Source organism: Diadema antillarum, unplaced genomic scaffold (assembly GCF_040938485.1).
Source record: "Diadema antillarum isolate AM-2024a unplaced genomic scaffold, OU_Dant_1.0 seq00001203_RagTag, whole genome shotgun sequence".
Taxonomy (NCBI): domain Eukaryota; kingdom Metazoa; phylum Echinodermata; class Echinoidea; order Diadematoida; family Diadematidae; genus Diadema; species Diadema antillarum.
This window is the reverse complement of record NW_027271996.1, coordinates 147,454-163,855: the sequence shown is the minus strand read 5'-3', so window position 1 is coordinate 163,855 and position 16,402 is coordinate 147,454. Positions and strand designations below refer to the sequence as shown.

The 16,402-nt window shown below is 39.4% G+C and overlaps 1 protein-coding gene across 1 annotated transcript; it reads left to right on the top strand.

The window, feature by feature from the left end:
* Positions 1-15,285, top strand: LOC139744682 (tyrosine-protein kinase RYK-like). The gene is made up of 13 exons (XM_071655106.1): positions 1-301; positions 3,441-3,562; positions 3,914-4,013; positions 6,082-6,216; positions 7,090-7,173; positions 9,224-9,362; positions 10,063-10,166; positions 11,053-11,175; positions 11,561-11,647; positions 12,284-12,483; positions 13,122-13,231; positions 14,091-14,250; positions 14,833-15,285. The coding sequence occupies exons 1-13, from the start codon at positions 181-183 to the stop codon at positions 14,971-14,973; spliced, it is 1,626 nt and encodes a 541-aa protein (XP_071511207.1). The 5' UTR covers positions 1-180; the 3' UTR covers positions 14,974-15,285.
* The last annotated feature ends 1,117 nt before the right edge of the window (positions 15,286-16,402 follow it).

The following is a 16,402-nucleotide window of genomic DNA, read 5'->3' as shown; positions in this document are numbered from 1 at the left end:
GCGACGTATTGCTGTACGTAGCGGTCTGGCCGCCGCGCAGCGCACCATCAATCACTGAAAAAAGTACAGTGTGCCCATCAGGCTCTGGCTACTGTACTGGCAGGGTTACTCCCGCACTGATCTTGTACACTTCGGTAAACCCACGGAGTATTCAAGACATTGACAACGAATGTTACAGCCATGGCTTCCAGGATTTTATACGTGATTTTCCTCAAATGTGTGGTTTTATTCACATGCATATACTATGTACAGGGTTATATGAACCTGTTCATCAGTCCAAGTGAAGTTCAGCGTTTAGTAGGTAGGTACAAACCTCAGAATGAAATGCGTAATTGTAATGTGATGGAAACAGTAATCTGTGTGGTTACTCCTTGACTTGTTAGAGAGGCCCATATTGCCATTACCATATACGATGTTCTAAATAAACTTAGACACAAGAGAAGATGAGTAGTGTAACGGAAGTATAACAATGAATATGACTACTAATAGTAATATTTTCGAGTGCCTACAGTAATTCAGAAACATTCTCTAAGCATTTTTTGGTCTTACCGCTGACTTTCTTGAGAGAGACCTAGAGTACTGTAGCAATGCGAGTTTTATGACACTAGCAAAAGCTTACGAAGGTATGGATGGCCAGACAGGGCCGGGCAGGGGTTTCGCTGGTGGTCTGGTATTGCCAAGGAGGTACTAGGCGCTCAGGACCTCCTTAGCGTTAGACCTTGATATTGCACGTATAGGACGTATTGTGTATTGCATTGCCTGGGATATCGATATCTCTGCAACCGAGTACTTTTATGAGTTGTGTTATACAACATGTAGACGTATATGGGTAATCATGTAGAAATGCACACCATGCACACCTACCATTTCCTTCCTTAATTTGTCGATAAAAACTTATCGTGGCTATCAGAAATGTCAAGATGAACCATATCTGATGGTTTCATGAAATTTCATAGCCAATTACAGAAGAAAAGTAGCTAATTTTGACTCAAAAGTACGCCAATCGACGGCTGTATCAGCGTAGCATGATTGATGATCGATTATGGGGAAAAGCGATATAATGATGATGATCGATCGTTATAGTCTGTGATACAGCCGCTTGTTTGGTGTTTAACCACAATAATTACGTCGGCTTAACAGTAAAAAGTTTAAGAAAGAAAGTGATTTCGATGCGTCTGTTTTTTTGTTGTTTTAGTTAATTTTCTCCTGCGTGCTGCGTTTGACTGTATACAAACATTGTATCTGTCAACTTATTTTGCTGACTGAATGATGGGAGGATAATGTGTGTACAAAACAATAAAAGATAATAAAATGGACCTTACTACGAAACAAAAGCAAATATTGGGGTTGCAGTTCTTGTATACATAATTAATAAAATGAAATGGAATAATGAATAGCGTTACTATCATAAAAACAATAATTTATACTATAAATTGAACTTATCAATTAAAAACATAAATATACCATTTACCATCACCAGAAACAAACAACAAATCCCCTTCGAATTCAACTTCCTCCTCATCTTCTTTTCTCTCTCTTTCTCTCTCTCCCTCCTAATAGCCTTACTCTTTTCTTCCACTTTTCCTTCAACCTCATTCTTTTCCCTTCAACATTATTCAAATTAAATCATTAACTTTTGTCATGATAAAATTAATACTTGCCACAATTTCTAAAGGAAGGACGTCTAAATCCTGGTATGAATAATCTGTATCAATAATTTAAGTAGTGATAATCATGATAGTGGCAATGAAAAGAATGAGAAAAAATACGAAAATGAAAATAGATCTAGGGCCCACACGTATTGCACAAGTCGTGTTAATATTGTTAGTAAGCGGCTAATTAGAGACTACCAGAATCGATTATAATCGTTGACATCGTTCTCTGTGAAATCGATGCACTGCTTACTACGTCGGAACTATGATCGCGACCGACGTACTTTTCAACTCCGATTTCTCATTTTTCTTCCCTTTTCGGCTTTCTAATTCTATGAAAACTCTCTGATATGGTTGAATTTAGCATCTCCAAGAGCTGCACAAAATTTGATTGACAAACGGCGAAGCGAACGGTAGGTGTGCATTTCTACATGATTACCCGTATATGAAATTAAAGAAGAAGAGTAAGGGAATAATGTCATGCCATTTTCAGAAAATTGTCCTCCCCCGACTTTCGGATCCTTTTGTTGTAGCGGGTCACAATTGTACATGTGACACAAGGTGATGACGCATGTGTAAAAGAAAAGATGGCACTTTGATATGGCAGATAAAACAATTTAGCCAATCACATTTCCCAATTCATTTGTACTTTTTTGATGAAAAATTCTTAATAACCCCTCCCCCCCCCCCCCCCCCATATCCCTGCCCCGGACGGCTCGTTCACTCCATTCCCTCTCACATACATAAGTACGTGTATATCCTCCAACTACATTGTAGTTCAAGTTTTACCCCTCCCCACCCCGTCATAAAACATATCATGTTTTTATGTATCGTGTCATTTTTTTCTGTGTATGGCTGCAGCTTAATTCAGTTTGCAAACAGTATGCACTTTTACATGTTGGGTACAATGTTCAATTCGTACTTTGAGGTCATAATCTTTATTACAGATTTTGATGTGTGTTGTACAATGATTTGAAGAGCTGTAGTTCAAATTGAAGAATACAATGTACTAGTATTGTGCCTGATGCACAGTCTGCAGTTGATATTCAATGTAACATTTACCTACATTTGTAACCATGTCTGTCACAATGTCTACATGTATGCAGCACAAAGTTATGAGCATGTCTGATTTGTATGTTACATTGTACAAACTGTGTAGAATGTATTTGTGTAACTGTACAATGTACAGTTTCCAGCGCAGTCATTGTAATTTGCGAGACAGGTGACGTCCACAGGGTCGCTGACCTCCAGGGGATCCTTTAACTCCTCAAGATTGAGTAGGAAGTTGTGTTTGCCAGCAAAAATTTACTTTTTTATATACACTGGCAAAAAATACAGGGATTCAAAATTCCTTGAGAGCATGTTGCCTAGCCGTGTTAAGTAAGGAACAGTTGTAATAATGTATCAGTGTAAATGTACATACCAATCCATGTACATGTAGAATTCTGCCCTTGTGGACATATCACACAATTTTGCTACTTTATTTGTTTGTGACTCTGTGTAAAGCTGCCTGAAAACATATATCAAAGAGAATTAAGTTTTAAAGCCCCCCTGACCCTTCTACCTCTTGAGATGCAATGTAGCACACTGGTGCAATGTACACTGTATCTCTGTGATTGCTGGATCCTCCCTGATTTTTTTGTTTCCATGTTGGCCCCCCTGTGTTGATATGATTTTTGAGAAAAATGTATGACATTTTTATCAAATTATGATGGTTAAGTGCAGATTGAGATGACACTTCTTTTTTTCATTCAATAAGAATAATCATTTTCCTAATTTCATGGACAGGTGTGTCTGCAGAGCTGTACTACATTCGTGAAGGGAAAATCAACAGGGCAGCATTGAAGTACCCCCTCGCTGTGCCAAAAGGAGTGAATGAGCTTAACTACACGTGGTACAGTGAAAAGCAGGTGAGACATACACGTAAATGTACACTGTGCACCGTACAGGACTTATCATGATTACGAACAGTTCTTCTGCTTGCCCAAATTTGCACTTTGGTGCAGGCCCCATATCATTTAACACAATTCATTCTTCGTGCCAGACACTACAGTGGTTTTAAAGCCTTTAGCAATGTGCAATTTCTAATATGATGTGATGGTATTAATTAATTGCTCTTTTTTTTCTTTCATTTTTTTGAATAATGTGCAATGTATCTTCTTTGGAGCTGCGACGACTTCTAAACAGCATTCAAGTTTTAAGAGTTTGTTCACATAGCTGAACAATAATGCTTTTAACTCTGCATACATTGTCTTCTTCAGGTCTTCTATTCAATGTCAGTCAAGTCCAAGAACCCAAGGATACTTTACCATCCAAGGTTGAACATCGAGTTGGGTGGGACCGTACCCTCCAAAGCATCGGGTAAGTCTTGTGTCGCATGTTGCAAAGGCATTTAGAATCTCTCATACCAGCAAAAATGTATCAATGGAATGCTGTACCACTCGTACGTTGTTTCGTTGTGTTCTTGAAGCAATACTGTGTTCAAGTCTTTGGTCCAGATGACAATAATTTAGATTTAATGTGTGGTGTTTCTGTGTGCGTTCGGGTTTCCCCTCGGCAATGATGGGATGTTTTGTGTGTGTGTTTTCTCCCCGTCCATTTGAATTATATCTGGCAATTTAGTTTCTCTTGTGCAGTAATGGAATAGTAAATGTAGGGCATTGAACGAAAGCGAAATGCAAAAGGACATTAGTTCTGGATTCCTTGCCTAAGTCCCACCTATTGTTCATGTTGGGTTTACATGTAAGCACCCAAGCCCCACCAGCCCCACAAATTTACCAGGGTTAGGCTACATTTGGGCAAAAGAGCTCTACATGTACAAATGTACATTGCAGCTAAAAATGATCATCATTCATTAACAAGTAGCTGACAGTTATGCAAGTAAAATAGTATTATACATGTGCACCAAATTGCAAATTTTGAATCCCAAATTGAAAAAACTCCCTCCCGTGGGAAGGGATAACTCCCCTTCCCCCCCCCCCCCCCCCCTCCCCTTTGCCTCGTTCTCTCACAGTATCTCACTCCCAGCCAGTTGGGAAACTTGGCACTTCTGGAAATCTGTGTGTCCCATTCTTTTTCCTTGACATGTTGCACTGCCTAAGTATAATATTTACCAGGCTGTAGCAGAGGTTTGCAGAAGTTACTCTCAACATTTAAACAAATTTATAACGCATGTTACCTAGGTCTATGTTCACAATAGAATATGCAGTTGGTACAATTTGACTGTATTGGTACGGGTAGGACTTGTAGTCTGTAGTAGACTTAGTGGTGAATAATGTGTTAAGAAGGCAGACCCTGACCTCTGTTGGGGTCAGAGTATGAGAGGTTGACACAAGTTGATTGGTACAATAATGCTGTGACTTGGCTCAGGCAAAGCCAAGTGCTGTAGCATGCTTTGACTCAGACCCAAGGGAATACGAGCAGTCAATATTTGATGCATTTGATAAATTCAAAGAAATGCCAGAGGTCTGAAGAAGCGAAAAGTTGACTTCTATGGCATTTGATTTCAAAGTAAACACAGATAAAAATTTGCAAATCTCTTGTTCGCATTCCCTTGTGTTGTGAATAGACTTCTCTTCCTGCACACATTCTGCAAAAGTATTGTGAACCACTTGTGCGTTGTACAAGTGCATAACAATGCAAGATGAACAACGCGGTCTCCTGGTGGAGGAGGAGTTCAATAGATTTAAAGTTTTGTCGTCTTGAGCTATTTTTGCTATTATTGTAATACTTCAGTCGACCAGACAGATGTCAACATGACTGAATACATATGACAATAACAGTGATGTGCTCCTCAAGGAAGCGTGCATACAATGCGTCCCTTGTGCTTAAAGTCTGCATTTGTAAGACCATGAAAGAATGATAAAAGGCAGACATTTTGATTCTGATTAAATATTTAAATGTTTTGCTATGTAGGAGTACCTTCCATTACCCTACAGTCTAGACAGTACATCAATTTGTTGAACCAACCTTGGATTTGTACTCATCACCTTCTGCCTTTTGTACAGCTGTATATACGTATGTCTACTTTTCTTTGTGTAACTCAATGTTTTGTAGGAATTGTAATGTTTGCATTTAAAGGGATGGGTTGAGATGGGGACTAACTTTGTGCGAGCTATATATGTCTATACAACTTGTTTTTTTATACAAATTTATGAAATATTAAAGAGCATACCATTCTAAGAGGAATTGTTTGATGAAAATCAATTTTGAAATGACTGAGATATCCAGATATACAAAGTACAATGTAAAACAAAGAGGTCCTGATAAAAGGTGGGACCCACCTTTTTAGGATTCTTTGTTTGCAAAATTTAAATGCACTCGAACATTCCTTGTTTTTAATAATACAGTATATCATCTCTTTAAACTTTTGAAAAACAAATGGTGTTTATAATGGCAACGTGTGTGCATGTCCACTCCCTTGTCTCAGTCTTCCAGGTAAACCTGATGTGCACTGGCCGGGAGGGCGGGGAGGCCACCATTGAGATGCAGGTCAACTTGACCCTCTACTCGGCCAGCAACATCACCACCCTCAACACAGTCAGGACCAAATTCTGCGACGGGGGTAAGCCACTTTGAATTGACCAGTCAGTCTTCTCCCCATGTTCTATGGGTAGTGAATTTAGCTTTAAAACCAACACAGTACAGTAGAATCAGGCAAAAGAACTTGTTTTTTTGTCTGATTTTATTGACAGTTTTGCAGAGCTCTCTGTTGTGAGTTTACTCAATTTTTATTCATTATTCAAATTCAACTTGGTGAACATGGTGTGGATATTCTTTAAATAATCCTTCACCTGTTGAGGATGAGCTGATTTTTCTACAATATGCATTTCCCATAGACACCTGTCCGAGTGTACATGTACCTGGGTGTAATCTTTAACAGGTTAAATTACCCATGCACTCAGCTGAATTCTATGGAAATTCCTTCCTGGAAACCTGGCTGTATTGCAAAGTACACAAACCCAGTGCGATTTAAAGTTACCACGTACTGTATGTCAGACACACAAGGAAGCCTCTTAATCCAGTAGAGACTGTCAGAATTGCATGTATTGTATGTTCCCTATTTCATGACAATTGCTTTCAAGACGTACAGCAGTACTGTCTGTGCCAATTGTCAAAGATATTGAGGCAGTATGTATGGATCGTTACCAAAACACAGGAAGGGTCAAGTCCAGTAGCCAAATGTGTGTGATGGGCCCTTTGCCAATGTACATACATTGTATAACTTGGAATCGAAAAAGTTCTGCTGCTTTACACATACAACACTGTACACTGTAAGTTCTTCATACAATGTCCAGTGTGCATGACACATGACAGGTGATAAGTTTGATTCACTGTATCATTCAAAATGATGATTAATTTTTTTTTTTTTTTCTGTGTAATGATGTTAATAAAAGATATAATATCCAATATATGCTTTTGGTCTTTGGCTTTGCAGCTATGCCCAAACTCCCGGTTGTAAGGGAGGATCCCATAGAAAGGTTGCCAAATCCATCACAACTCAACAACTCAGTTCTCGTCAGTGAGTATTTCAATTCGTCGGGTGCCCGTGCATTGGCCGCTAACGCAATACAAATTGTATTGCGTTAGCGGCCAATGCAAGGGCACCCGACGAATTGTTGTCTTATCACCATGTTTTTGTTGGTGTGTGCGAGACATACATGTAACTTGTACGGCAAGGTATTTCTAGATAATTTCCATGTACATGTACCTGTATGTAATACCTGTAGTGTATCATATTTAAAGTTCACCTTCGTTATGATATTCACAACCATTTTTGCCATCTGAAGCTAATTTCATTGTTTATAATGTGAGTTTGGGTTTTCTGCCTTGCATTCATGCATTGGGATAATTTTCATGTAAATTATTTTTGTAGACTGCATAAGATGTGATATTGTCATGTACCCTGGTATATACTTACCTTACAAATTTACTTACAAATTACAATTTCTTCCACAAAAAAATTTAAAGTTGTATTATTGTTTTGTTTCATCTCACATAAAATATTGTAGTATTGTTTGGGGTTTTACTACAAAGAAAAATATTGATGGTATTCATAAATTACAGAAACATAGTATTCGTTTGATTACCCACTCCTCATATTCAGCTCCCAGTAAGCCATTATTTTTTAAGATGAAAATTTGACCGATTCAAGAATTTATTTCTTTGGAATGATTTTTATGTTTAAAGTTTGTAATAATGTTCTTCCTGAAGTATTTCAGAATCAATTCACTCCAAATTGTTCCATTCACAATAACAATACCAGGAATGCCAAAAATATTCACACACCATTAAACCGAATTTCAAAAACTCAATCTTCCATATCTTACCATGGCCCTATTCTTTGGAATACCCTTCTCCCATCAATTAAGAGTAGTAAGACTAGTCAGTTTAAAAGGCTTTATAAAAAACATGTTTTTGATGAAATGTGCTTGTAACTATAAGTATACATGGGCAATTCCGCGGTTAGTAACGTTACATTTAAAGAAATTTAGATATTTATCTTTATTACTAAATCACCATTTATTCATTTCAAGTCAAAATCATGTTAAAACATGTTCATCCTTCCCAGGTCTATGATATAGAAAAGAATGAGAACAATCCAATAAATATTAGAATTGCTATGGCAACTAAAAGGGCTGGTTAGTAACGTTACGAAAAAAGGACATGACAAAAATATCAATGTCGTGTAACAAAAAGTGTGCAAAATTTCAAGTTACTTCAAACAAAGAGTTGCATTAATTTCAATTATTGCATCATGGCAAATGTTCACGCAAATATTTTTAGCAGTTCGACCGATAATTTATTAGCTAGACCCTCAAATGCATGGTTAGTAACGTTACGGTTAGTAACGTTACATTTGTCCGGAGTAATTCCGCAGGTCATTTCACCCTTTTGTAATTGACAAAATGTCACATGACTTCTGGAGTATTTAAATGTATTCATCTTTTACCTTTTAGCAAAAATTTGAGGAAAAAATTTCAAAGCAACCCACTGTAATTGGCATTTAAGTGAATTTCAGCATCCCAAGTCCCACATGTACATTTTAAATGATGGTTTTAGATCTCGCAAAAATCAATAAATACAAAAAATAAAATCTACTGAATTTGAAAGACCTTAGTGATTGGTGAACACCCATGGCATTAGTTGATACCTAAATTAAAGAGCAAGATAAAGAGGCACATTTCTTTTATCCATGTCATGTCCACCTAACTGCGGAATTGCCCACATTGTTTCCACCTCTGCCTCTTTATTCTCTTTTCATTGTATCTTCCACCTTTGTTTTATCAATTGAATTTGTCTGATAATTGTTCAGTTGAAATGTAATAATTGTTTGTAGGGGATCATTTCCAACAAGCCTCTTGTGTGCTTTCTATGATCCCTCCATTCAAAATGTATGAATTGTACCAAGGCAATTGTATTTGATTTTTTTTTAATGTTATGTTTTGATATGGAAATAAATGAATGAATGAATACTTAAAGATCATATCTTAGTACATACATTTGGACACCTTCTGTGTGTTGACATTTTTGATGTCCTTCAATCTTGTGAATTCTCACAATTCTCACAGCAGAGTCGAAGGTGAAGTCGGTGACGTCTACCAGTGTCTTCTACATAGCGGTGGGCGTGGTCTGCGGCATCATCCTGCTCTTCGTGGTGGTCGTGGCCCTTATACATCTACGGACAATGAGGGGAGCGGATCCAGCCAGGTAAGATGCCCCTCAAATGTAATACAATGTGCATCACAACTGCCTGATGATGCTCACACTTTCCCTAATATCTGTAACATTATTGCTCTACTCTCTTTAGAGACAACTTCTACCCTGTTTTGATAGAGTCCCGCTAAACCCTGCACAACCTCTGACGGTCATGTCGTGTTTACCACAGACAATGGGGACTCTAATCGGGCACAGCACAAAGCACAAAGCACTAGTCTGGAGTGAGTCTGGTATGAGTCTAGCATGAGTCTAGCACAACCTCTAGAGGTTGTACTGTGTTTACTACAGATGAGGGGATTGATGCCGACCTCATGTTAGATGACGAGGGAACTCTAAACGGGGGCTTCTCTCATCCCCTCTTGAGTTAGTATTCAAAAAAAAAAATGCCTGTTTTTGTCTGGTATGTCCTCCAGCGGTTTTCTTAGTAAGGCTACTCTAAATGGAGTATTAGTAGGGGGGTTGATTTGTCCCATTTCACTCCAATTTTTTCCCAATATACTTTGTTTGTGTCATTATGTCAATGAAATACACCTTTAGAACTCTACCATGGGGTTCTCTCTCCCATAAACAAACTAGGGCAGACGAGTGTGGTAAGATCATGTCAGTATTACACCCCATCATACTAGGATTATTATTCCTGCCGAAAAACGTCTTTTAACACATGCAGATTCTCCGGTACTTCTCTTTGCAGCAGTGACGCCAGCAGCACGGGCCTCATCATCCCGCGGCAAGCGGAGCATCCCAACTTTGCCAAACTTCCGGCGCCAAAGGCCAATGGCCTCTCCAGTGGCGGCGGCGGCGGCGGCGGCGGTGGCGGTGGCGGCGGAGGTGGTGGGGGTGGTGAGTATCTTTAGTTGCCTAAAGACATCCTTCCATTTACAAAGGATGTTTGTGTGGTTGAGATCTATAATTCATTATGCACAGAGCTTTATAAAATACTGCCAGAGGGGAATCTTTGGGAGAGGTATCTGAAATTCAAACCACATTGGCTCCCCCAGTTATCCCAGCATGCATCAAAAGCTGTACTAGTCGCCATTTTCTGAGATTTTACAAACCCTTGTTAAGTAAAAGCTTAATTACTTTGCTTGTTTGGGTAGATGAAACCATTCCCAATTGATTTTGTTTCTTATACACATTTCTTCAGGCAGCAAAGGTAGGAGCCTTGGCTAGAATTCACTAAGGAGTTTTAAACTTAGTCAGTGACTTATGTAAATTTTGAGCAGGTAATGCAATGATTCAGCACACTCAATGATAATGGTCCAATAATGAATGTGCTCATGCAATCAAGGTTTACTTACACAGTGTTCACTACCCATAAGTTTGGCTACACCACCTTTGTACCTTATATGCCATCTCCTTTTCATGTTCTGTGTAATCATTGCCCATAACATTGCTGGGATGGTCATACAAGCATGAGGCAGAACATAACATTCTGGTAGTGCCTAATCAATTGAGCATGAGACAGTAACCAACCTATTCTGATATATTCCCATTGAATTACCCCCCGCCCCCAAAACTGAGAATATAACAAACAAAGGATTTCATCTTCAGAAACCATAGATACTTGTAGATGAAGCTAGGCACCCCGGTATAGTTTGCATAATTACAAAACCTCTAAATTAACTTTTTCTCTGCTTGCAGATGTGAATGGTTTGCGTGTCTTGAATTCCTTGTTTTACAGGTTACAGCACCCTGCAATACCAAACGTGTCCATCTAGGGTGGAGGCAGAGGATCTGCAGCTAAAACTGGCCCCCTACGCCATCGAACGGTCAAGAATATCACTGGGCAATGTTTTGCTGGAGGGTAAGAAAAATTGTATTTTTTTCCCTTTGAGGAAAAAGGATTTGGACAGGTTTTTTATGCCTGTGACATAGAGCATTGCTCAAGGCATGTTTTCAAGTTGTCCGTTCAGCTTTAATCGATTTTGTGGACAACGTAACTTAAGAACTGTTTGAGATGTCACAATGAAACTTGGCATATGTATGCATGAGTGAATGAAGCTGCGCCTATCAACTTGTGGGTTGCACACGCTCTAGGTTAAATTCTAAAATTTCACTATTTTCCCCTATATGTCTGCAATGCCTGAAGTATCTTCCTGACTGCCCAGAGAAACAACTCTAATTTCCATGTGAGATTGTTGGTAGCGCATTGACCGTGAAGTGTATGCATCTTTTTTTCCTCATGACAGGAACATTTGGCCGTATCTACCAGGGCATGCTGCTGAGTGGCGAGACAGGCGAGGCCGACAAGGAGGTCTTTGTCAAGGCAGTCACGGGTAAGTGTTGAGCACAAAGTTATGTGCTCGGAAGTGTGCGTTACTTGTCGGTGAAGGGAGAGACATGCCATGCCATTAAATAATGAATTCTCCCTATTGCATATAAGTGAAAGCTAAATTTGTAGCGTCGTAAGTCAATTTCTATATTACAATGTATTTACAATGCTGTACTGGTGCACAACACAAGCTGTGTTTGATTGTACAGTAGTAACATGGAGCACTATCTCTATCTCCAAACTACCATAGTTTTATAGATTTTCTCAGCAATTGTTCCGTGTTGGAAAAAGAAATATCAAGTTATATGCTCTAGAAATGCATTTCTATTGTGAAGTTACAATTTTGTAGTCATTTTGAAAAAAAGGAAAAATTAGATGTGATTCAACAGCAACAGTGAATTCTCCCATTAAAGATATTTACCTGTAAGATGACCTGATGTCATAATGATACAATAGCAAAATGAAGTTTATCAATCATGGACTGTGTCAGGATTTCTCAGTCTCATTGACATCTGCCATGAATTTTCATTGATAGATATTTTTCATAAATCAGCGTGCTCTTTTGACGTGTATAATCATCTTTATAATGGTATTGATGAATTGAGGAGTTAAGGAGGCGATGTTTGTTTCTGGTGTGCAGATCATGCGTCGGAGGAACAGCGCCACCTGCTTCTGAAGGAGAGCTGCCTGCTGCAGGGGCTGAGCCACAAGAACATCCTGCCGCTGCTGTATGTGTGCTTGTCCGCCGAGCCGCCCCTGGTGCTTCTGCCCTTCATGAAGCTGGGCAACCTCAAGCAGTTCCTCAAGAACGGCCGCATCGGGCCGGGTGACAAACACCAGGTGAGATGTTGGCCATGAGAGGGGGATTGGAGAGAGGGGGTGGGGAGGGAGGGGAGGGGAGAGCTGCACATTTTCATCAAAAGGCATGCTGTACTTGTAAAGTTCAGGGGGTTCTGTGTACAAGAGCCTCACAAGGGGCCAACGGTGGCCTTTATAGACAGGTGGCTGCTGTATGCAGGCTGGTATTTAACTCAATACCTTGTCGTATCATCAGTAACAAAAGTCTGCTTGTGCTTGTTTGCAAATTCACAAGTGTTTACCAAAGCTGGCATTATTAAAGTGACTTTCTGCCAATTTTCAGAAATAAATGAGCATGTACATGTACATGTAGGATTTAGTTTTTGTTATGGAGTGTTGTTGCTCAGCATTCTATTTTGCCCTAATAAGGAGGGCCATCATTTGGGATTCAGAGCTTGCTTAATATGTGCAATTTTCTTATTTTCAAACCATGATGTGATTTTTGTATTATTTGCATTATTATGTCTTTGATCTGCATAGGTTGTAACCCTGACCTTGGCTGTTTACTGGCTGTAATCCAGCCTATAAGTTTGCTGCTACCAGCATTAGTACCCCCCTTGTCTGTATTTTCCAGTTATCTGAATAGCATGTTTGGCTGGTTTTGTCTTGTACTTTGACAGACGATATCAACGAGAGATCTGGTCCACCTTGCCATTCAAATCACTCACGGTATGATGTACCTGGGCAAAAAGAGGATGGTGCACAGAGACCTTGCCACAAGGAATTGTGTGTAAGTATCAAACATGGAAAATCCCTTTCTTTTGGAAGTACTCTTCTTGAAGGTGTATCCTAAAAATTGGAAGGGGGTGGGGGAGAAGTAAGAGATTTTACTCATAATGATGGTCTCCAGCATTTCTGTTATATTTTTAGTTGCTTAATTTGTCTTTTGAAGGGTTTGTACATGTAATTCTTAAGTTTGAATATGCATAAAATATCACCTGCTTGTCTTAATTTTCAATTATGGAATAATGGCGTATATTTTAGTTAATACAGGTACCATTTTCAACTGTTAGATCGAAGCAATACTCAGTAACTTTGTTTAATTGACTATGTGTTACTTTTATATGTGAAAAAGAATGCAGAAACAAAAATCAATCAATCAAAATTTCGTACCACCCCAAACAACTACCTGGACAATACATTCCCTCGCCCGCACCCCTCCACCCCCACCAATAACTACCATACCAAGACAATGCAGTCCCTTGGGATATTAACCACCACCCTCCTCCTCCCCACCCCCAAGCAATTGTATCCCAGAACAAGTCATTACCTAGACAATTACATCCCTGGACAACTCCCCCCACCCCCCCCCCTTACCACCCCTCCCCTCGACATTCTCTTCCAGAATTATCCCCTCCCCCAACAGATACAAGTATATTTAATCACAAGAAACAGTTACATAATAACAATTCCACCCCTACCACATCTCTTGCGGGACACTTGTCCCCAGGGTCATTGACCAGGGAATATATACCGGAGGGTTGATAATCATGGTGGTCAACCTGCGTTAGGGGTGGTTGTCTGTGGGCGGAAATGATAGTTTGGGGAGCCCCAAGTAGTCACCCTTGAACCAATTTCATTCCCTCCAGGATCGACGAAGACTACAACCTGAAGATCACGGACAATGCCCTGTCTAGGGACCTCTTCCCCAGTGACTATCACTGTCTGGGCGACAACGAGAACAGGCCGGTCAAGTGGATGGCCGTAGAGTCCCTGGTCCATCGTAACTTCTCCCACGCCAGCGATGTGGTCAGTGAAAATTTTCTTGCTGGACATAATCACAACATATTTCTCCTTTGTCATTGTTTGATGAAAGTTCCACTGATTCCTAATATTCAAAGAATTTAGTATTCATTATGACATAGATGTCAATTTAGTTGTGACTGACATCAATATAACAATCCCTTACGATTGTCTCTAAGAGGTTCCTGTTCATTATTTTTTTTTCTTCCTATTTGCTTTTTTTTATAATAAGGAGGTTAAGTTTACTCTAATTCTTGTTCAAACTTCTCAAAGATACTGGTATGTCCTTTAATGTGGCAAAAATATTTGTAGATAATCCAGTTCTGTAGTCACTGCCTTGTTTAATCTGCATTTCTCTGAAGACATGCGCACAATTCGCAATTTACCACTTGGTGGCAGTAAACAGACACTAGTGAAGATGTATTGACGTTCACCATATCTCGGCAGTTGTAAGGAAGTTTTTTTGTCCCTGCAGGGAGTTGGCATCTCTCTGTCACCTCCCTGGTCCCAGTGACTTCTTTACTGATAAAGACAACGAGATAGATAGCTGAGTGACTGTGTTTTTTCTATGCTCTCTTTTTGGCCCAGTGGTCATTTGGGGTGTGTCTTTGGGAGTTGGTCACTCTGGGTCAGACCCCCTACATGGACCTAGATCCATTCGAGATGGCAACGTTCCTCAAGAGCGGTTACCGGATGCCCCAGCCGCCAAGCTGCCCGGACGAACTGTAAGTTATGATTTTTGTACTCTTGGGCCAGTAAAGCAATGGAATAGATCCCCAAGTACCGTAATGAATACGTAGAAACATGCACAAATATCAAAGGGTGATGAATGATTTTGCATATTTTCCTTACAAAACAGATGACACAGTTTTAAGTTTATATGAAGGTCAAAGATACAGTTAAAATAACCATGTGGACAGGAACAAACGAGCTACTTGTTGAGTAGTGAAATGAAAGAGCTTATGCCCCGACCTAAAAATGTCTTGTGGTTGCATTACTAACAAATTGTCATAAGTGATCCAGTAAAGGCTTGATTTTGATTTTGAGGAGGCTTCAGGTATGTGTTTGAGTCATCTCCACAAAAGCTTGATGAAATCACCAACCATCAATTTTCTGATGTTGGTTTCAGTAGATTCTGCTGACTTCTAAGATTTTCAGCAATATGTGATCAGTCCCACTTTGTTTCCAGAGATGTACCACAGAAATACATATAGTCTAGATGTTTGCTATATAAGCGTTATTTTGAAAATACTAGCCTTGAAGTTGAAGTGCAGCCAAACATGCAAGAGACTAGGTTCTTAGAAAATAACAATCCAAACAGAAGAGGGTAGTTACATGCTGCATGAAAACCAAAAAGTTCAGATGTGCAAACTGTCTGTGGACTAGTGTATCTGGAAAGAAAGTAATTAACATATTTCTGTAAATGTTGTTGTTTTATAAACAAATATCAATTTGTTATCTTTTTAGCCAAATTATGTATATATATTTTTCCTCAAAGCATTGATTTCTGTGACACTATCAGGATGTCATGGTCATTGAACATTAACAACAACAACAAAAAAGATTCATAGAAGACCTGTCAGAGAGGGATTTATAATGAGACACATTGAAAGTGAAGCTGTGAATATCTCGATATCGCTACATTTTGGTATGACGTTTTTATCCCTGGCGTCTCCTTGCAGTTTTAACCTGATGGCATGCTGCTGGGCTCTCCTGCCCCAGGACCGGCCCAAGTTCAGCCAGCTGTGTGCCGCCCTCACAGACTTTCATCGCACGCTGGGAATCTACATATAGAGTCAAGTGCGCGTTGAAGACAAACTTTAAAAAAAAAATGAATGAATGAAAAGCTCTTAATCAACTCAGGCCCTTGTCAGTAACCAAACTCTATTCTTGCGCTACATATCTATGTCTTGTTTTTTCTGCCTCTTTCTCTCTCTTCTATTTTTATTCCTGTTTTTCTTCTTCATCTCTCTCCCTCTCTTCTCTATTTCTCTTTCTCTCTCCCCTCCCTTGTCAAAAATCATAACAAAGAACTACATTTGTTGTGAGATGTGTTTGAAGAATTCTGTTCTTCAGTCTCAAGTGTCAGATTAAGCATATTGTACATGGAAATTACAGCTTGTAGAGATAGTTTTCAATGTGTATATATATATTACTG